The 22,230-nt window shown below is 52.0% G+C and overlaps 1 protein-coding gene across 2 annotated transcripts in view; it reads left to right on the top strand.

Moving 5' to 3' along the window:
- ZXDC (ZXD family zinc finger C) overlaps positions 1–11,376 on the top strand; it is a 105,670-nt gene extending 94,294 nt beyond the window's left edge. For both annotated transcript variants that reach the window (XM_088026910.1, XM_028101828.2), the window contains one exon: positions 11,120–11,376. In XM_088026910.1, the coding sequence (XP_087883036.1) occupies positions 11,120–11,155 (36 nt within the window). In that variant the 3' untranslated portion in view covers positions 11,156–11,376. The remainder of the gene's footprint in view (positions 1–11,119) is intronic.
- The last annotated feature ends 10,854 nt before the right edge of the window (positions 11,377–22,230 follow it).

Below are 22,230 nucleotides of genomic sequence, written 5' to 3'. Positions count from 1 at the left end.
GGCTGCAGACGTGGCATTTGGAGGAGGCAGGACGTCTCCCACAAGGGCCTGGGGCCAGCTGGTACCAGAAGCCCTTGTGGGAGACATCCTGCCCAGTGACCTTAGCTGCAGAGAGGCTGGGAGAGACCCACTTCCACTGTGGTGCCTTCCACAACGTTATGTGGTGAATTGTGTCCCCCGCCCCCCACCCAGTTAAGGGTTTTGAAGACTTGAAAGCCTAACTTCCAGCACCTCACAAGGTGACCCTGTTAAGAAACAGGGTCATTGCCGCCGTAACTTAGATGAGGTCATGCTGGAGTAGTGTGGGCGCCTAATCCTATATGACTCCTGACCCGAATTAAAAGGGGAGATTTACAACAGGCATGCACACAGGCAGAACGCCATGCGACGATGAAGGCAGAGATAGCAATGACACGTTCCGTCCAATGACACGTTCCGTCCAAGGAACACCAAAGATAGCCAGCAAACAACCAGAAGCTTCCTGGGAGAGAGCCTGAACAGACTCTTCCTCTCGGCCCTCAGAAGGAACCAACCCTGTCAATGATACCTATATCTTGGACTTCAGTCTCCAGAACAGTGAGACAATAAATTTTTGATGTTAAAGCCACCACTGGGTGGTGGCACTTTTTTTACAGCGGCCCTAGGAAATAAACCATGGAGTTTCTAGAGAACCTGGCACACCTATGATCTCTGCCTCATGGCCTGATTTAGAATCACCTTAACCCTCAATTAAGTCTGGATGTCACTGTCCCAGGCTCCCGAGGCTGTCTTTGACTCTGAGCCCACACCAGCCCCATACTTACTGTTGTAAGTCATACCCTTGGAGACCACAGTAGACACGATCTTGGGCATCTGGGCAGAGGAACAAAGGCTTGTTGTGAAGCTTGATTTTGGCTAAAGGCGATTCCAACCTGAGGAGTGACACAGTGCTTGAGCCAGATGATCCCCAGGCCCTCAGCTCCCCTTGCCCCCAGGTGGCTGAGAACACTTGGCATTTACTGAGGTCCTGCCATGTGGCCAACACCCATAGCTCCCTGCCTCCCTCTGCCTTCATCCTCTCTCCCCTCCTTGACTTAGTTCTAGTTGCCCTGCCTAATCTTCCTGTTTCTAGAACATGCCAACCTCGGCCTGTCTCAGAACCTTTGCATATACCACCTCCTTAGCCAAAAAATGTTCACTCACACCCAGCTGGGGCAGAGGGTTCTCTCCCTTCAGCTCTGAGCTCAGGTCACCCACTTCAGAGACACCTTCTCTCATCACTCCATCCAAAATGGTTTCTTTCTCCCCAACTCCATAGGACCTCACTTTACTTTCTTCTCTGCAATTATCACTATCTGATTTGTCACTTAAAAAAATCGGTGCATTGCCTATTACCCCCTTGAATGTAAGCTCCAAGAGAACTCCAAGAAAATACTCCAAGGTATTTTCTCATTTGGAGCCAATGCGCTCATCAAGGTGCCTGGCATAGCCTTGGAGCTTCTTAATTATTCATCGAATGAATTTTTCATTTTGCAAAGGAGGAAGTAAAGGAGAGATTAAGCGAGGTGTCCAAAGTCATACAGCAAGGAAGGACCATAGCTGGGATTCCAGCCCAAGATTCCTTGACTCCAAAGCCTGCGCCCTTCCAGCAACATTCTGCTACAACCCAGGAGGAAAGGAATCCCGGTACTGAGGAGGCATTAGTTAGCAGCGCCCCGTCTCCCAGCGCCCCAACTCGGCGGGGATGCGCCGTGGGCCATACAGCAGGGGTGCACAAGGCAAGGAAGGATAGAGGGATGGGTAGGTAGTAAGGAAGGGCGGGCAGCCTCGCAAAGGGGCCTTACCCGCCCCAGGCCTCGCGCACCCCTGACCCGACGTCGCGCGCACCCACCTGCCCCGCGCGCCCAGGCCAGCTCCGAAGCCTCCGCACCGCAGTTCCCGGCTCCCAGCGCCCGGGCGTTCGGTTTACGTCGCCAAGGCAACCATTCTCCCCGCCCGCTAGGGCGGTGACGTCACAAAGCCGAAGAGCCCCGGCTGCGTGGGGGTGGGGCCTGCGGGCGGCCAGGTCCCACCGCTGAGGAGAGGCAGGGAGCCCGGCCGTCGGAGGTCGGGGCGCCTCCTGGACAGCGTCTGGGATGGAGCCTGGGGCACAGGAGTTTCCTAACTCCGTCATTCCTTATTCCGCACGCCTCCTGCTCTTTTCCTTTCGTTCCCCAATTCATTTATTCAGTGTGCACCTCGGGATGCATGTGGTGCAAACACAGACCTGTCCTTTATGCCGAGTCGACCTCACTTTCTAGAGGGGCGGTTCTTTAAAAGTATGGTCCCGCGGCCAGCAGCAGTAGATAATGCCGGGAACTCGTTAGAAAAGCAAAAGTTGTCCCGCCCCTGAAGCAGAAAGTCTGGGGGGCGGAGCCGTGCAACCTGGGTGGTAACCAGCCCTCCTCGTGAATACAATGCTGGCTAAGGCTTGAGAATCACTACTCCAGAGAGTGAATGAGACTTATAATAAAGACACAGAATGACAAGGGCTATCAGTAGACAGGGGAGGGACGGGGTGATAAAGAGCAGGGATCCAGTTTAGACAGCCCAGATTCATCAGCTGATGGGGCAATGGGCTTTAGGTTGTGCCCTCTGCCTCCCCAGCTCGGGTCCCTAGCTCCTCCAAAACAGGAGAACCGCTCCTGGAGTTCCCACCATGGTCACCAGATTGTCCCACGCATCTAGGGAATTTGCAGATTGACAAAGGCTGCTTGGAGCTGGGGCACAGTCAGGGCCCTGTCTTTCTAGCGATACTCTGTGCTCTGGAGCAGTCTGTAAGCAAGTGAGTGCCGGTGAGAATCCCAGCAGCTCCCGCTCTGCCCAAGGCTGGTGTGGTGGGTAGGAGACCAGTGCCAGGGAATGTGGAGGGGCTCTCTGCGATGGAAGAGGTGGGGATCCCTGAATCAGCACTGGAGGACAGCATCCCACTGGCAATATCTACAGCTGGCTTTGTACAAGGGAGGAAGGACAGTTTTATTATGTCAAAAGCCATATACGTGATTTGTGCATGAGTGTGTGTGTGCGCACCCACATGTATTTGGGGGGACTGTTTGCTACTGCGGCTAGCTGTACCTGAACAGACAAGTGGTTTCCCTTGAGCCCCAGGATAGAGGCTCTTTCCACTGTCATTTAAAGGTCTAAATGTTTAGCCCCTGCCTGTCTCTGCAGTTCAAGAACAAGGAGCTAGGCATTGATTGGAGTCAGGTATCAGCAAACGCCAGAGGCACTGTATTAATTAATGACTGAGGTAGGAAAGCAAAGAGTTCCAAAGTGGTTTATTGCAAATACTTGGAGTTCTAATGAGACTTTTAGGACTCTCGAAAATAGGTGACCCAAAGAGGGAAAAGCTACTGAGCATACTATCAATTCATTGTTATTAGCAGGTACATTTATGAACTATTGTGAATTATCTGTGAACCTTTACAGAATGTTTCTGGGTGCCTGGCACTGTTCTCTGTGCCCATTTAATGCAGACTGCCAGCCAGTGAAGTCGGCCCCTGTTATTAGACTCACTATCAGTGGGGAGATTGGATCACTGTGAGATTAAGAAACCCGCCCAGCAGAGCCAGGGAGCACCAGAGACAGGGTTTACCTGCAGTGGAATTTTGTCTTTGCTCTTAACCGGACACATACTGGCTCTTACCAGGCATTGTTTTATAATTCTATGCAATTATCCAAAGCAATGATGCATACACCTTGCAAAAGCCCAAAAAGTCCAAAGATGTGCTTCCTAAAATGCACCCAGCATGCTCCTGCTTCGTGATTCTACCCAAAGGTGTACCTCATAATAAAGACACATTCTCTACCTAATGTGTGTGTTCCTGTCTTTGCTTTGGCTTGTCGGTTGTTTAGAAGATTAGAGAACTCCCTAGAAAATGTGGTCTTCTTTCCTAACTTATAATTTTAGCCTAAAAAACCTAACTATAGACACAATTTGTAGATTAAAAGCTAATCTAAAAAAATTAGACACATTGATGGAGACATACATAGATGGATAGGTGATAAAGACAGAGATGGGTTAGTTGTAGAATCTAAGTGGCGGGTATGTGAGTGTTCATTACAAATTTCAATTATTTCTATATGTTGAAGTTTGAAGTTTTTCATAATAAAATATTTGGGGAAAAGCTGAGGATCTTCTTCAAGGAGAAATTGTATTCCTGTTTTCCTACTTCCCTTCTCAAGGAAGTGTATCAGTCAGGGTTCTTGGTATCAGACGTCAACTAGAACAGCTTAGAGGAAGGGGGGAGAAGAGGGGTTCCTGGAGCCTGCAGGGGGCAGGGCCAGGCAGGGAGATGCTGTGGCCAGTGGAGCCCAAACCTGGCAGCAGCTGTGTCCCGGCGGAGACACTAAGGCTGTAATGCAGAGTGTGGCTGTGGGAGTCTGCCTGTCAGAATCTGGGTCACCTGCCAACACCTTCTGTCTCATAGGAAGGAGCCTAAGGGTCCCTGCCTCCACCCCGGCTGAAAGGGAGGCTGGGAGAGAGAGCTTCTATGGTGGGAGGTGGAGGCTTCTAAAGTGGGGAGTGCCCAACCCAAGAAGGGTGTTTAAAGGTGCACGTGGCACCTTTAAACCAGAAGGACAAGCACCTGTGTCTGTTCTGCATGGCACCAAGTCTCAGGTTGTCCCCGTATCACCAACTCTATGCATTTTTTCCCCCCTAACCTTTCCTTTTTTGGGGGGATGTCCTTTATTCTGCTGGTAAATTCCTACTCATTTTTCAAGACTCAAGTCAGGGGTTGCCTTCCTGGGAAGCATCCCTGAAGCTCACCAGTGTGGCTTTCTGTGGGGCCACAGCCTGCCTCCTCTAGATCCATCCCCAGACATTTTGTGCCTCTGGTGGCTGGGCAGGTCCGGTGGGGAGGAGAGCGGAGGGCAGGAGATATGAGGGAGCCAGGACATCTGTCCCCTCCCTCTGCTTCCTGTGACTCCTCAGGCTGTGGCTACCTCAGGAGGGCCTGTTGTGGTTCTAGCCCTAGTTGGGAGCCCTGGGTCCTGGGCCCCAAAACACCACCTCCCCCCTCAGCCTGGGGTCTGCTCTTGCTAATTTCTGATGGCCTCACCATTCCCATTTTGGCATCTATTTACTTCCATCATGTGTGTAATCAATTCCCTGTATTAAATTCCCTCCTTTGAAAGCCTTCGAGGGCTTCTGTTTTCTGGACCCATTAAACAGAGGCAGGAGAGAACGGTGGCCAAGAGGAAGGGGCTGTGGCATCAGTCCAGGTGGGGTCCAGATCCTGGCTCTGTTGCTCACTGGCTCTGTGGCATTGGGCAAGTTACTTAGTGCTCTGGGCCTCAGTTTCCCCCTCTAAAAAGTGGGAATGATAATAATGACCTGGGAGAATATTGTGTGGTTAGCACAGAACCTGGCACCTAGTTGGGCCTCAAATAATACTTGTGTGCCAATATTATAGTAGGATCTGAAGGCTGTGTCTGACTGAGAAGGTCCATCTACAGGCCTGGTCCTGTGTGCATATAGGGCATCCCAGCCAGGTTGTTGTGATCTCTGTGACAAAGCTGAGGGTGGGAGACGAGAAGCCATTTGCCCAAGGCTACACAGCCTCTAAGTGGCAGAACTGGGACTCAAACCCAGGCAGTCGGACTCCCTAGCCCAGGCTATGAAGGGCCACCACGTGTCTCTTCCCACTGGCCTGAGAAGAGGCAGCGCTCAGCCGGCTGGGGAGGACCAGGGCCTCGGGACTGGGGCCTGGGGCTGGGGCTGGGGCTGGACTCGGCTGCTTGCTCAGCCAGGCAGTGTCCTGTCCCAGCGTTGCCTGCAATTGTCTGTCTTGGGTAGTTTGACCCCTGGCCCCAAATAATTCAAGCTGACTTTAGAACCTCTTTCCTAGGCGTGGTGCCACCCACCACAGTCAAGAGCTCTAGACAACATGCAACACATCCACTGATAGCTCTTGCAAGTCTGGAGGCTTACTGTGACGCAGAAGGGAATACACCTGCAGCAGGTGGACACATGGGAAGATTTCGGTTGACCTCCCAGCCAGGACTGGGTCCATACCTTAGCCGTAAGATGCCTTACTCGCCTGGGCACCTTGCATTTGGATTTCCTTTTGTTTCTTCCTTCAGCCTCTGACATTGCAGGATATGGAAAGAGACTGAACTGTGTCTAATCTGCTTCACGGTATGTCAGCTTCAACGGGCATGACTGACCGTGTGTGCTGTTTCCACTTTACAAGCTGCACGAGGCCATCGCCCCAGTTCAGGCTGTGGTCTGCAGGACCTCCATCTGCTGTGTATCAGGGGAAGCTGCCAAGTCCTGGCCAGTGAGTCTGAAGCACCAGGCCACTTCCCTCTTGGGGACCCCTCCTACCCCACTGCCCTCACCTGCCCTTGGGGGTGCTCTGGCCTGGCATGTTTTCTATGTCATGGTCGTCAGACTGCTTTCCTGCCAGCTCAGATGGACAGATGATTTCATTGGCATCTGGGGAGAAAACAGGGTGGACTTGGCATCCACATTTGACTACAGTGTTACGTGGGATGATAAGGAAGGTCTTGAAGCCCAGGGTAAGATTCAGTTGGCTTGAGCACCTTGGAGGGTGTTAAAAAAGAAGAAGAAATGTTCTTGAGTGACTAGCAGATTGAAAAGTGTTCATTGGATTTGTCAAATAGGAGAATGTCAGTGGCCTGGGTGAGAGTAGTTTCAGGAAATACTAGGCGTTAACTAATGGGTGAGGAAGGAGGAGAAACAAGGGTCTTGGCCGAGGCCTTATCTTGCCTTTTGAGGGCAGGGCTGGCACTGACCCACAGTGGGACTGGGACACCTGACCAAGCTCTTCCCTGCAGCTCTGCTGGAGCGGAGGTCATCAGAGGCAGACCCGGTGACACAGCTCAGGAGTTGGCCGGCCAAGGCTCAGGAGAGTCTGTGTGCTGGCTGGGAAAGTTGCAACGGCATCATTCTGGATCAAAGATGGTGCTCCAGTGCCTGGTCTTCACAGGCTTTGGGGGTGGGCTGGGGTGCAGGTCCCAGTTGGTCACAGGGATTGTGGTCATCCAGGAAGAGGGGCTGAAACTAGACCAGGCTTGAGGGCGCAGAGGAAGCAAGACAGAGGGGGGGGGAGAGGAGAAGGAGGACAAGATGGCGGACGATGGTGCTGATGAGGTAGGGGCGGTGGTGGTGTGCAGCTAAGGTGGGGGAGGACATTCTTTCTTTGTGACCAGGAGATTTGAGGCAGCAGGGTGTCACTTCCTGGGCTGTGCCCCACAAGAGCGTGTCATTTATCTTCAGGAACCCAGGATAAGGAGATTCTTAGTAATAGTTCCTGACATCATTTAAGTTTCATTTTGCTTCAAGAAACAGAAAGCTTCATGAGAAAATGACTTAAATAAGAAGGCAGTATCATCTCACACAATGAGAAGCCCCACAGAACACTTGTCACATCTCCTTAGCAAAAAAGATTTTTCACATATGCCTAAAACAGTCCTAGAATGGAAAATGGGAACTCTGTGGGAGATCCGGCCCTGGGGCATATGGCCCCGGGGGAAGAGGGCACATGCCTGGACCCCATCAATTGTGTCAGCAAGGAGACGGGGGTGGGGTGGGATTCATCCAGCACCGAGAGGCCCAGTGCAGGCTCTCCCATGGATGCACGGAGAGATCTCCATGTATTGCACACATGCCAAAATATCTTCCACCCCCTCTGTTCAGACCCTACTTGGCTTCCAGGCCCTTACCTCTGTGTCAGCCTGTGCCAGGGCACTAGCCGCTGGCCTCCTAGTCCTCTCTGCCTGGCTTACCGCTAGCTATTCTTTAAACCTCAACTTAGAAGTTGTTTGTCAGCCCAGCTATCCCTGGTTCCCAAGTCTGGGCTGATACACTCTTAGAGTGCCCTTCAAGCAATGAGGGTGTCTTTTCTGTTGTCCTGTAGGTCCCATGAGGACAAGAACTATGCCCTGTGACCCCTTGACCCCCATGCTTTGCACAGTACCTAGCCCACAGAAGGTGTTCCATAAATATTTTGTGAAATGTCAATGGATAGTGGATGGTGAGTGGATATGAGTGGAAAAATAAATATTTACATGAAAGAATGAAAATTCTTGGAGATGAATGAGTGGATGGGTGGATGGATGGAGAGAGAATATATGTGTGGCTGAGTTATACATACGGAGGTGGATGGGTGGGTGGTGTATTGATGGGTGGGTATGCAATGGCTGCATGGAGGAGTAGAGAGGTGGATGAATGGGTGGGTGGATGGGTGGTATGGATAGGTGATGATGTATGGTGGGTATATTGTCGGGTGGGTATAGATGGGCAAAAGGAGGAATGGGCAGATGGGTGTGTGCACGCTGTCCGAGTCTACCACGGGGTGGCGCCCTGCACCAGTTTGAATCCCGGGTCCTGGTGAATGCCCTTTCTGCCCAAAGGGGACTTACAAAAGAGGAACCTTTTGTCCTAGGTAGCGGTGAAAGGTTCCCGGGTGACGCAGGCTTGTAAACAAGTTGAAAAGATGCTGCCCTGCAGGCTCACGTCAAGCGGGACCGCGCAAACAGTGCCACCTCGACCTTGGCTCGGTCGCCTGAGGCCGTGTTCGGCTGTTCCCAGAGCGAGTGTGAGCTGAGCTTGGGGACAGGAGTCCTGCTTCCTGTTCCTGCGCAGTCACAGACGAGAACGCATCCACCCCTTGCCGGGCCACAGCGTCCCGGTTGGGGACCCCGAAGACGCCTGCCTTGAATTGCTGCACAAAGTCGCAGGGAGATGTTGGGGCAGGCGGGATGTCTCAAAGCCTATGCAGTTCCTTTTGCCCACATGCGATTATCCTAAGCCGTCTGACTTCAGACCTAATGGGAAATCTACATCCTAGCAAACTCCAACCCAGCGCTGTTCATCCTAGCCTTGGCTCCATCAGAATCTTAATTTATTCCAGATCCTGATTCAGGCTCACATTTTGATCCTCCCCAGACACTAACCCAAGGAGTCTTTACCCCACCTTTGCTGGACCTTTTAGGGCAAACCCCATTCCAAACCCCAAACCCCCATCTTCTGACTAATCAGAGCACCCTTTAAACCAATAGTAATAAAACTTAATATGAACCACCTCCAAAACCCACCGTGGATTCATAGATGCTTCAAAACACTGAAGAAATAGACAAATGCACAATACATTGTCAGTGCCAATTCACTTCCACCCACGTGGTGGTGTAGGAAAGTGCTAGCTACCTCAACATTTACCAATGCCAAGTATTATCACTCTTTCTCTTTTTTGCCAATTTGATGGGGAGAAAAATCCCAAGTATTTAAATTTGCATTTTTGAAGGACTTAACTGCAACTTCCCCCAACAACTATTTATTAAATATTAATCGACATTTATTTGAGCCATTTGATAAAAACCAGCACTTCCCTGCCCCATGACGCCCCTCCCCTCTTCTCAACTCTTCTGGCTGTTTCTTCTGGTATATGTCTTCATTTTTGTAAATAATATGTTTAAACTTTGGTCTCTTGATTGAATTGTAGATAAATATCAGTCGACTTCCTGTCACGGGAGGTGAAGATTGAACATCCCATGCAACCCTGGGTTCTGTTCCTCGGCTTCGCAGTGTGGTTGACTCAGGGTTTGAGTACCCATGTTTCTTTGTTCTATTATGACTACATTAGTGTAGCTCCCTTCTGACACTTCCTTGTACAATGTTTGCTATTCTCCCTGAAATTAAACACTTTGTTTTCCACCTTCTTAGTTTTATCCATTTTTTAAATTATGAAATACAGGAATCATTTAGAAGAATGCATCATTTTATTTTATTTATTTATTTTCTAAAGATTTATTTATTTTGAGAGAGAGTAGGGGGAGGGGCAGAGGGCGAGGGAGAGAATCTCAAACAGATTCCCCACTGAGCGTGGAGCAAGATGTGGGCCGATTGCAGGACCCTGAGATCATGACCTGAGCCGAAACCAAGAATCGGATGCCCAACTGACTGAGCCACCAGGCGCCCCAAGAATAATTTTATTTAAAAAAAAGAACAAATATCCAGGCTAAGAACCAGAACTTTTCCAGTCTCTTAGAAATCCCTAGGGGTCCTCACCCTGACTTCTGTGATGTGCTTTGCCTGGTTTGTTTAGTTTTATCATCCATGTGCATGTCCTTAGACATCAGCTTGTTTAGTCTTGCTTGGTGGTGAACATAGAAATGGGACATTTACCCTTCTTTGGGGACTTGCTTTTTTGCTCAGCATTGGGAGATTCGTCCACCTCTGCTCACGTGCATGTAGCCCATTCATTTTCATGGGTACACAGTAAGCATTTCATTGTAAGAACATAATGCAGTTCATCTATTTTACTGTTGTGGACATTGGGCTGTGTCCAGTTTTTTTCTTTTACAAACAATGCTTCTAAAACCAATTTGGTCTATGTCTCTTGATGCAGATATGAGAGTTTTTCTTGGGTGCACACTGAGGAGTGAATTGCTGGGTCAGAAGATGTGCATTTGTTCCATTTTCCTGGGTAATACCAAATTGTTTTCCAAAGTGGTTGCACCAATTTACACTCCATGAACAGGGAATTTAAGTTCCCTTTGATCTGTTTCCTTGCCAACACTCTGTATTATCAGGCTTTTAAATTTCTGCCAGTCTGATCTGCACTGTTTCATGGCCAGACAGTGTCTGTTTGCACATAGGCCCGTGTTCAGGCTTTATTTTATTCAATCGATCTTTCTGTCATCTGTTCCATTCTATATGTCATGATAACAAACCCTTTGCAACCACTCTAAATATCATTTCCTAATGGACACTCTCTGAGAGAAAGTCACAGGATGTAAACTTTTGAGAATTTCCAGACATTCACCTGATCGATAGTTTTGCTGGGTACAGAATTCTAGGTGGAAATGATTTTTTCCTTCTGGGATGCTGAAAGGCATTTTGTAGCCCCTTGAGACAGATAATATTTCCCCAAAATAGCCAGAGCAATGTGTCTAGTCCCACATGCACTTCTAGAACCTGGCAACTGTCTATCAGGATACAGACAACATTTCTTAACCCCTGAGCCTCGGGGACTGCGCAGCTGCCTTGACAAATCTGGCCGGAGTAAGCCTGTATGATTTTCCAGGTTCCATCATAAAAGATGATAGTGTTTCTTCCTGGCTCTCTTTTCAGGGCGCTCAGACCTGGAAACCAGCATCCATGTGCTGAGGAAGTCCTGGCCATGTGTGGGTGTCCTGGCTGGTAGCCAGCTAAGACTTCAGCTAAGACTTCAGCCAAGAATTTGCATCAATTCCCAGCAATATGATGAGTAATCTTTCAGATCATTTCAGCCCCCAGACTTTGAATCACCCCAGCTGATGCCAAGTGGAGCAGAAGTGTACTATCCCCACCAAGGCCTACTCAAATTGAAGATTTCTGAGCAAAATAAATGTGGTCATTGTTTTAAGCCACTAAGTTTTGGGCTATTTGTTATGTAGCCAATGCAACCAGAATTCCTTTCTGTATGCCAGCTCCTGGCTAAGCAGGCCCAGAGGATGTGAAGGTAAGCAGGCTATTCCCTGCACCTAAGGAGATCATAATATATTCAATTCAATTTAAAAAATTTTAAACTTCATGGAAGAGAGAGTGAGTAACCCACATAAGCCCCAGTGCTATGACATTTGTTCCTGTTTACAGCAGTGTACTCAGACTCGGCAGCACATTGCCCTACCGAAGAGTAGAAGGCCCAGGTGTAGGTTTGCTTCTCCGAGGAAGTTGGACCAGATTTTGCTAGTGATGAGGAGGTGACAAGAAGTAGGAGAGCGATGCGTTGCAACACTGTTGCCCGTGTGGCCCCTCTGCAGTACGGTGGCCAAGTACGTGCCTCCCCTCCATCCACTCCAAGTCTGGCACCCGAGGGGGCCATAAGCAAGCAGAGCTCTTCCCTCCTAAGCGTGGACTGGAGCAGGAATTTAGGAAAGGTCTGTTGAACTGGGCTAGAAAGCCACGCTCCTAAGACTTCAGGAGGCAGGGTTCCGACGTGCGCGGCAGGCAGAGATTCTGGGCTCTGGAACCAGGGCAGCTTAGCGACAGCCAGAAAAGCCGTTGTTCCCCGCAGTCACTCCTACCACAGATGAAGCAGAAGGGGGAGGTCCCCTTAGGGAAGAGTGTGGCTGCTGTGCAGGGAGCCCTAGTGAAGCTAGAATGGGGCATAGGGGCATAGGAAACCCCCCGTCCGGAAGCATGCAAGGCATTGAGCTCCTGAGAGCCGGGGCCTTCTCTGCCCTGGTTGTAGGCAGTGGGTTGGAGCCAGGCAGGCGCTGGTGCTTGGGCTGAGGGTTGAGATGAGGCCTTGGAATGACCCCTGGGGGTGGCCCCAGGCTGAGCAGTGTGACATTATTCCTTCAATCATTCAAGAAAAACTTACTGAGCGTTCATCACCGCCAGGCACGATGGGAATGCAGCAAAGAACAAAAGAAGTGAAAATTCCTCCCCTCAAAGAGCTAACCTTCTCATGGAGAAAGAGAGACGATGCATAAGCAGCCCAACAGGCAGCAGGCCACATGAAGAAGAGACAATGGCGAGGAACAACCCTGGTGAGGGGACTGGGGAGGACTGGTGGAGGTGGGGAGTTGCTACTTTGTACCGAGTGGTCCTCAGGGGCCTTCCGGGAAAGGGGACTTTGGCACAGCGACCTGAAGACGGTGCTGGCATGACTCAACCTCTTCCTGGGAGACCTGAGTCCAGGAGAGGGCCAGTGTGGGCAAACCCTGAGGGGGAGCATGATGGAGGAGTGGAGGGAGGATGGGCAGTGCTTAGGGTGCAGAGCAAGCGAGAGGGAGGGTGGCGGCAGGGCCTTGCAGCTCATTGCCTGGGCTTTCACCTCCCCAGGTGAGGTGGGAAGCCATTGGTGCGCTCTGGACAGAGGAAGATGTGTGATGACTCATGCTTTAGGAGAGTCCTTGTGGCTGCTGCATTGGGAAGAGATAGAGGGGTAGGGTCCTGGATACACTGTGAACACGTTGCTGGGTGCTGGTCATGAGACAGAGAAGCCAGGGAGGACCTGATTTTGGCCTGAGCACCTGGTGAGTGACCTCTGGTTGATGGAGGAGTTCTCACTCCCCGCCTGGGCTGGCCCGGCACTCAGCTGCACCGCAGCTCATCACTGCATTCCCACCCTGAGCTCATATTTACTGCTGTCAGCAGTGTGGGAGAGAAAGCTGACTCAGATGGGAATCATTTGTTCAGTCATTTATTCTCTCAGCAAACATTTATTGAGTTCCTGCTATGTGCCGGACACATGGTAGGAGCTGGAAGTCTGTGGTGGTCTCTGTCCCCACGGAGCGCACAGCCCTTCGGAGCAGAGAGATGTGGATCAGGTGAAGATGGGCACAGGGAGTAAGCAAAGGGCTTCATGGGACAGGAGAAGCACCAGAGGGAGGCCCCTCCACTCCACCAGGAGGCAGGCCAGTGCGAGCTGGAGAGGGCGAGGCAGTGAGGAAGAGGCAGAGACGTGATAGGGATGACAGACCAGGAGGATCAGAGGAGCAGGGACGGGGACACCTGGGAGCTTACATGGAGGGCAGGGCGGTCCAAGCAGCCTTCTTGCAGTGCAGTTGTTGAAGACCAAGTCGAAAGGCCGAAAAGGAGCCCAGGTGGTAGGTCAGGGTGAAGCAAGACCCAGAGGGGTATGGCCCGTGTGAGAGACCAGAGGTCAAGAAGGCCCTGGCGAGCTCCAGGAACTACCCTGAAGTGTCAGTCAGCTTTTGCTCTGTAACAAACCACCCTAAAATGTAGTGCTTAAAACCACAGCCTCTGATTTTGCTGGTGATTCTGAGGATCAGCAGCTTGGGCTGGGCTCTGCTGAGTGGTCTTCCACCTGCGCTTGGCTGGGCTCACATGTGTGTCTGAGGTCAGTGGGCAGGTTGTTGGAGCCGGGGGTTTCGGGGGCCCTGGGTGAGAGAGGGCTCCCCAGTGCTCCCCTATGGGCTAACCTGGGCCTGTCCAGTGGCAGCTGGACAGGGGTGTGAGTGCAAGCTGCAAGGCCTAGGACGCCCGGGCTCAGAGCCGCGCAACGTCACTGCTGCCACTTTCCATGGAACAGGGTGAGTAGGAGCCCAGCCCAGACTCAAAGGATGAAGAAGCACTCCCTGTCCGACAGGAGGACCTGGAGGGATGTCGTTGTACCTGCTGTGGTCAGTGGGCTGGACTCAAGAGCGAGGAGGGGTGTGGGGTGGCGGCAGGGGCAGAGTCTGTGTTGTGCAAGGGGAAACCTCTTAACTAGGGACTTACTCTCATGAACATCTTTCCAAAGTGGGGATGGATTGGAGCAGACAAGAATAGATGTGTGAAGAGGCCTTGTGGATGAGAGGCAGGTGGTATGGACAAAGCCCCAGGGACTGGGGATGGAGAGGCAGAAAGAGAATCTACAGGACTAAGTGATGGTCAGCTGTGGGGCCGGGAAGAGGGTGTTGGGGGTGACCTTTCAGGATCTGGACCCCAGAGTTCCCTGCCCAGATGACTTGGAGCCTGCTCCCAGGCCTGACCCTCCCAAAGGGACACTGCATCACAGGCATATGCCCCGTTAGGCCTAGGAGGGGAAGGGTGCTATTTGTGGAGGCGGGTGTGGGTGTGGGCAGAGCTTGGGCCCCGGTGTCCAGGCATGCATGAGTGCGCTAGACGCTGAGACTCTGGATGGAGCCAGGAAGGGAGGAGAAGCAGGTGGATGGTGCCTCCATTTCCCTCTCACCCTGAGTTTCACAAATATTAGGGGTGAGCCTGCTGGGGTCGGGGAGAGGAATAACCAAGGGCTGGTGGTGTCTCAGAGACACTCACGTGGAGATGCAGACAGGTGACTGGATTCAAAAGACTGGAATTCAGGGGAGAGATCCCAGCAGGAGATAGAAATTTGAAAGTCACTGGCAAAAAGATGGAATACAAGCCGCACACATAGATGGAGTCACCGGGAAAAGGCTGATCCCAGGGCGTAGTATGATTCTGAAGGTTTGTTAAATTTTGATGAGAGGGAAAGAAAAAAGTTCCTCCCCTCAGAATAAATAGGCTGCTTGACACAGGAGTATAAGAAAATGGCTGATTGCATTGCTGATGAGATAAAGAAGGCCTCAAATCCATGGCCCGTGGGCAAGGAGGATGAAAAGAAAAGAAGAATCTACACAACCAAGCCGTGATACCAGAACAGTGGTGGGTCTGTGGGCACAGGAGAGTACTTGACAAGCCTCCAGAAGGCGGGCGTCAGAAGCTTGGCGACCCGTGCACAAACAGCAGAGTTTCTCTTCAGGGCAAGACACAGAGCTGCGATGCACAAGCCAATGGCCCGGAGCAGAGGAAGAAGCAAGGCAGGATGGAAACCCGTGTGTGTGGATTAGAGTCTACCCACTAATAAACTAAACTAGACAAACCTGAAAACTCAGCAGCCACATACAGCCGGGACATTTGTACGTAATTGCAGAACCATGCCAAGCCCCCAGAAGCTTCCCGGCCGAAAATAGAAATTACTTAAAAGACATGAGCTTCAAAATGTACTCCTGAGAAACAGTCCTGAGTGACAGAAACCCTCCAGGGGGAAGAATAAGACAAAAGGATTTTATGACCAGCTTGAGCCATGTCCCGACAGGGAACTTCTGCGGCCTGCAGCTGTGGCTCTGTCTTAGCCAGCTGCCCCTGGGCCAAGAGGGCTTCTCTTGGCATTGGCGTTTTCCTTCTCCATTTCACAGGTGAGGAAACTGAGGCCCAGAGAGGGCCAGACATGTGAAGGCCACACAGCTGGCAGGTCTGTGTGTCTGGGGCCTTGTCCCCTACATCGTTCTGCCTTCCCTGGTGGTCAGTATCCCCTAGAGGCCCTTAATGCAGGCCCCACTGTGTGACCCAGCATCCTTCTGGTGACCACTGCTCTTTACTCCTGTCAATGGCCCCTCCCAGGCCCTGGGAGCCAGGCTCCCCATACCTCTGGTCCCCTGTCCAGCCCTGCCTGCCCACTCTGGTCGGCAGCCGGTGCCACCCCCAGGGGATAACAACGCTTCCACCCCCTCATCGAGCCATGCTCTGTGCCAGGCAGCTATCATCACGGCTCCCATTCCTCACAAGGTGGGATGGCAACTCAGGGAAGTCGAGGGGCTTGCTTGAGTTTCCACTTCCAGTGAAGGTGCAGGTGGGACTGCCTGGGATCAGACCCAAGCCTGACCTCTTGCCCATCTGCTGGCTCACCTCTGACAAGGGCTCCATGTTCTATTTTCTTTACAAACGTCTTCCCTCAGGGTGAGGGTTGTGACTTTTTTGTCCAAAACTTGTGGCTCTTCGAGAGCCTGGGCTCTGGCTTCAGGTGACTTGGGTTCAAATCTGGTCTCTGCCATCTTTGAGCTGTGTGACCTGGGGTGAGTTCCTCTACTTCTCTGTGCGTTGGTATCCTTTTCTATACAACAGGACCATGAGTGCCCCTGCTCTATATGGCCATGTGAGCATTAAATGGATTAATACTGGCAAAGCGCTTGGAACAAAGCGTGGCCCAGGCTAAGCTCTTGGTCCCACTGAGAGTCCTGCTGGCTTCACACCGTGGCTGACGCTCAGCCTCAGACATCCTTATCCAGTTTACAGAAAGAGTCTCCAGGTGGTCTCCTGGCTTCTACCTCACCCAACCTCACCTCTCTCCTTTGATTCTCCCCGTGTTGCTGTGGCCACACTGGCCTCCTTGATTTCTCAACTACACCAGGCCAGCTGCCTCAGGACCTTTGCACTGTTTCCTCTTCCCTTCACCTTCGAGACTGCTGTCACCTTCTCAACAAGCCCCAGTCCTACTGGCCTGTTCCACATTGCAGCCTGCATTTCCGGCCTAAATACATCACTTGGCTCCACTTCTTATTTCTCCACAGTATGTCTCTCTTCTGACCCTCTCTATCATTTTCTGTCTGAGTCTTTCTGCTGTCTGTTTTCTATCTTCCTCCGATAGACTACAAGCTCCTCGAGGACAGAAATCTTTGCCTATGTGTTTGCTAATGTGACTCAAATGCCCAGAGAGTAGCTGACATCCAGCAGGGATGAGTAATGCTGACGGAACTGGGGATGTTCTTGAGTGTCCTTGCATGGAAGGGGGAGGCCTGCACCTCAGACCCCACACTGCCTGACTGCCATGTGCCCAGACCACAATCTGAATCAGACTTCTGTGGCCCTAGCTGTTCGTGCCCCTGAATTTTCCTGGCTACACGCCCAGTGCTGTATGGGAAACATTTGCTTTTGCAAGAAGTGGCCAGAGGCATGGAAAGAAGTCCCAGCGAGGACCAGGACCAGCTAAAGACCCATTTTCAGGCAGCTGAAGAGGTCTTGATCCTGAGGATGGAGGATGGCCTGAGGTTGGGTGGGGGTAGGTGGGAGAAGAAGATGTCAGAAGATTTGGAGACTGGATGCCCTGGAAGAGGCCTCCAGTTACCCCAAATATAGAGGCTGGGCCCTGCAGGGGTGAGACACTGATCCCCCCCCTGGCCCACAAGACGAATGGGAGCCGGGAGGACTGATGGTGGGCAAAAGGGTTAGGAATCTGTTAACCCAATTCTGCCTCCCCCCATCTTTTTTAAATTTAAGTAGGCTCCGTGGCCAGCACGGAGCCCAGCGTGGGGCTTGAACTCACGACCTTGAGATCAAGACCTGAGCTGAGATCAAGAGTCGGAGGTTTAACAGACCGAGCCACCCAGGAGCCCCTGCCTCTTTGATTCTCTTATCTAAAGTCAATGAGATAACTTGCAGATATTAATCCAACTTTAAAAATGCAAATACCCTTGGGGCACCTGGGTGGCTCGGTTCGTTGAGTGTCCGACTCTTGATTTTGGCTCGGGTGGTGATCTCGGGGTCCTGGGATTGAGCCCTATGTCGGGGTCCACACTCAGCAGGGAGTCTTGCTTGAGGATTCTCTCCCTCTGCCCCTCCCGCCTCATGCTCTTTCTCTCTCTAGAATAAATTAAAAAATCTTTTAAAAAATACAAATACCCTTGACCTGACCCCCCCCCTACTCCCCTTACCCTGCCCAGCCCATTATGCTACAGGAGGGGCTGACCATGAATGGTGAGTCATATGCACAGTGGAACTGTCTGAGATGTCAGGGAATGTCCCCTGTGTCCATATGGAGCAGCCTCAGGGAGATTATTAAGGAGGGTGTGTATGCGTGCGCATGTGTGTGTGTGTGGTAGAATCCACGTTGTGTATTAAAGATGGCCATCCTTTTCTGCTGAACGTATCCGTAGAAATGGCCACAGGGTGGCCTCTGGGAAGGTCGCTGTGGAAGGGGGTGGCAGTAAGAGGGACACTGGCTCTTCACTGAACACTATTTTCTACCTTTTGGCTTATTTGCTGTGCGGGTAAATTACATAGAAGAATCTGCTACACTGAAAACAAACATATGTGGCTATGGTCCCAGCAGTGGGCACGCTGGGCACGCTTTCACCCACCGTACCAGACTTCCATTCCCTTAGTGCCCTACTCGGGCCTCAGTTCAGGGCGGGCACGTGGTGCGTTCTGTTTTGAACCCGGGAGAGCCCACTTCTAAGTCATTGGGAAGCAGGCTGAGAGAATGCGGCAGTCCTGGGCCAGGTGAGCCCAGGACCTTGGATCCAGGGCTGATGGCAGGATAGGAAGGGCCCTGCACAACTTCCCACTGCCCTTGGCTGGAAGCAAGCCTCTCCAGCTGGCCTGCTTACCTCCGCTTCACTACCTGTGCTCATCATGCTACGGACACACTGGCCTTCTCTCAGTCTGTCTCACCTCAGTGCCTTAGCACGTGCTGAGCTCTTGGCTAGCAATGCTCTTGTGTGACTCTGAGCCTGGCTGGGTGCTTCCATGTAAATGCCCCAAAAGAAGCCTGTCTTGATATGGCAGTATCACTATACCTCCTGCTCCCCTTTTTTTCTGCCTCCGTCTACGGCTGATTTTCTTCATCCACATTACAGGGAGGCTCCCTTCCTGACAGGTAGTTATGTAAGTGCCTGGAGCATGGGCTATGTGGGTCTTGTCTGCTACCTTCTCCTCAGCACCCAGCACACAGCCTGCGCTTAGTAGCTACCACACACACCTTTTCTTTCCTTTCCCTTTTGATAGTATCCTTTTGTTTGGTTTTTGTTCTTAACAACACTGATTACACTTTACTGAAGGGATCCCATGACCCACGACTGGGTTCTAACTTGTAGCTGGACAGAGGGATAAAGATGCCTGCAAACGACCGTGGAGGGAAGGTGTGCCATGCAGGCCTGCCTCTGTCCCTGCCCCTTCCCCTTCCCTGAGCACGTGCCCCTTGCCTGAGCATATAATGGGAGATAATGGAATGTCATACATCTTCCTTCATCCCGCTGGGTTGGGTTGGGCCCCCCACCCCAAATGCCATCCCAGGCTGAGCTTTGCCGCCGTTGTTGTTTGCCTTTGCCTTCAGAATATTCCAGCATGATCCCCCTTAACCGAAATGACACACCTAGGTGGTGACACACCCAGGATGCCCTGGAATGGATGGACCAACAAGGAAAATATTCAACAGTGGGTGAGCTGCCCTGTCCCGACCCCCAGGGGTCCCCTGCTCCCAGCCACGCCTCTGCCCTGGGCTGCCTGTGGCCCAGTAACAGAGGGGGGCACCTCACACAGCCAGCTCTGCCCTGGCATTCTGACCAGTGGCAGCCTGCACCCTCCAGGGGGCAGATACTGTGAGTGTCCTCCCTGCCCTCAATGCCTGTGTTGAGCAGGGCTCAGCTTCAGGCCTTGTGCCTTGACATCTGCTCTCTCCACTCCACCCCACCCTGTTCCCTCCACCACAGTTTTTCATCTTCTGTTCTTCCATGAGCCTTCAAAGAGGAAACAAGAACCTTTTCCTTACTGGAGCCCAATCCAATCCCTGGCTAGTCCTGAGGTTCCACCACCCTTATTCCTAAAGCCATTTGCATTTCCTCTGCCACTACTTGGTCAGAGCCAGCACCATCTCCCGCTGGGCTCCTCCACTCCCAACTGTCTCCTCCTCCATGGCCACTCTCCACCCCCTTCTCTGCTATCTGCCGCGTCCTGGAGGCTGACCTTGCACCTCACCGGGGCGCCTGTGTGGTTCGGCCAATAGGAGGCGCTGCAGGCAATGGGAGGCGGGAGCAGAGAGGGGTTAAGGAGCTTCAGCCCGCCCCGCACCGCGCCAGGGTTCTGACCTGCTGCTGGCCCCTGCCTTCCCACTCCAGTCCTCCGGCTCCTTCTGGCGTCGGTGGGAGTCACTGTTTGCTGCACTGCCCCGCACCTGCCCCACCTCTGTCAAGAGCCCTATCGTTGATTCAGTATCATCCGTTTGAGTGCATTGTCTTGTCCCTCGGGGACACTGGCGGACTGATACGCCCCATACGCTCCCTTTTGCATACAACAGCAGAACAGTCTTTTTAAAACCTAAATCTGGTCCAGTCTCTCTCTCCCCTGAGCACTTCAGTGGACTCCCATTGTTCTGAGAATACAAACACAAATCTTTATTACCATCAACAATAGTGTCCGTTAAATTGCCAGTTGCGGGCCCTTAGCGGGTCAGGAGGTTAATTGCATGGGTTGCATTTCTTCCCTTTCTTTTTTCTCCTCGGTTTAATGACATGAGGGCAGAGTAGACCGAATACAAAACACCAGCGCTCACTGTAGGGAGCCCGGGTTAGGTGATGGTGTGAGACTTTTGTTTTGGTAACATGCAAACTGGTTGAGCCAGAAGGTGATGTCTCCCTGTGGGTTGTGGTGCCAAATGTTGGAATCCCCAGCCTTCCTTTATCTCCTCTCCACACCTTGGCCTCATCCCCACATCTCTCTGGCTCCCAGCCTCCACTTCTTGTCAGTGCCGCAAACCCACAGGCTCTTTCCAGCTAGGGGCCTTGGCATTTGCTGTTCCTTTGGCCAGGATTGCCCTTCCCTTAGTTCTTCCCAAGAATTCCTTCTCACACCAATGTCACCTCCTCAGAGAGGCCCTCTTGGGTTGGCCCACCTGAAGCAGCTTCCCTCTGTCTGTCGCCATCCTGGGACATGGGTGCGTTAGAATCTCAGAACATGAAAAGCTGTTGGGTGAGTACTATTAACTGTTCCCAGCACTTATTCTCATGAGTAGGTTCCTTGTCTCCTTGCTTATCCCCACTAGAATAGAAGCTCCCAGAAGGTAGGTCCTTGCCTCTTGCTAACTGCTGTATCCCTAGACCAGTGCATGGCACTCAGTAAGGGCTCAATAAATGCCTGCCAAGTGAATGAGTGGATGAACTGCTTCTGTAGCTGAGAACAGGGAGGTTTCAGGGAAGCATATCCCAGGATGCCTTGCATGTTTGACCACACTGGGTGGTGGCTGGGACTCAGAAGAGTGGGTGCAGGTGCGGGTGGCTGTGGGCCCTTGAGCCTCGGACCTCCGGCCCCTTGTCTGCCCTGGGCCATGCTTGTGTCAGCGCTGACAGCCTAGAGTCACTGCCCTGATCTAACAGCCGGAGCACCCTACAGGTCCCTGCTCCAGGGGTCAGGTCCCTTCATGTGGCAGAAAGCTCGAGGACATGCACCAGGAGAGCCTCCGTCCTGCCTCTGCAACTTGCAGGCTGTCACCAGACACCAGACCTCTTTGCAGCCCGGCCCCTCAGATGAGAAATCAAGATGGGAAGTACTCCTTATTGTGAGGACTGAGTGAGGCAATGTGCTCTGCAGCCGGCCCACTGAAAGACTGGTGTGCAGTTTGACCCTGATAATAAATCATTCCAAATTGTGGGCAGAGTGGGTGCCCGCCAGTCTGGCCAGCTGAAGAAGGATCTCCTTGTCCCACGATGGCTACCCATTACATGTTGGTGGTGGTTCCTGAAAGGCCATGGTCTGGGCCCCCTCACCTGGTAACTTCTTCCGAATCCTCTTCTGTGTAAGCAGATGCCTCTGGGAAAGCTGAGCAATGGCGCTTGGCTTCACAGAAGAGAGTTTTTCTCTTCTTGAAGGTGGGGGTTGTGTAAAAGGCCAGCACAGGACAGGAGAAAGTGCTGAAGCAGGGAGAGCATGCCAGGAAGGACAGGCCTCCAGGGATGGCCGGCCTTGACTTTTAGTCTCAGCACACACCCATCCGAGTAAGTTCCAACTGACCTCAAGAAGCTACTGAGAACATGGAACTGTGGCAGTGCTAGAAGGTGATGTGTCAGTATGCAGCAGGATAAAATGTGCCTACGCCATATGGAACCCTGGAAGAGAGGAATTTGCTAAACATGACACCAAAGACTTCTAGAATCTGTAACTGCATTTGGTTACATCAATCTTAACGAATCTTGTAACTCCAAGAATGTGGTTGGCCACAT

This window comes from Eumetopias jubatus, unplaced genomic scaffold (assembly GCF_037043125.1).
Source record: "Eumetopias jubatus isolate StellerSeaLion01/CBP00866 unplaced genomic scaffold, mEumJub1_p1.0 scaffold_1, whole genome shotgun sequence".
NCBI lineage: Eukaryota > Metazoa > Chordata > Mammalia > Carnivora > Otariidae > Eumetopias > Eumetopias jubatus.
This window is presented reverse-complemented; position numbering and strand designations above follow the sequence as displayed.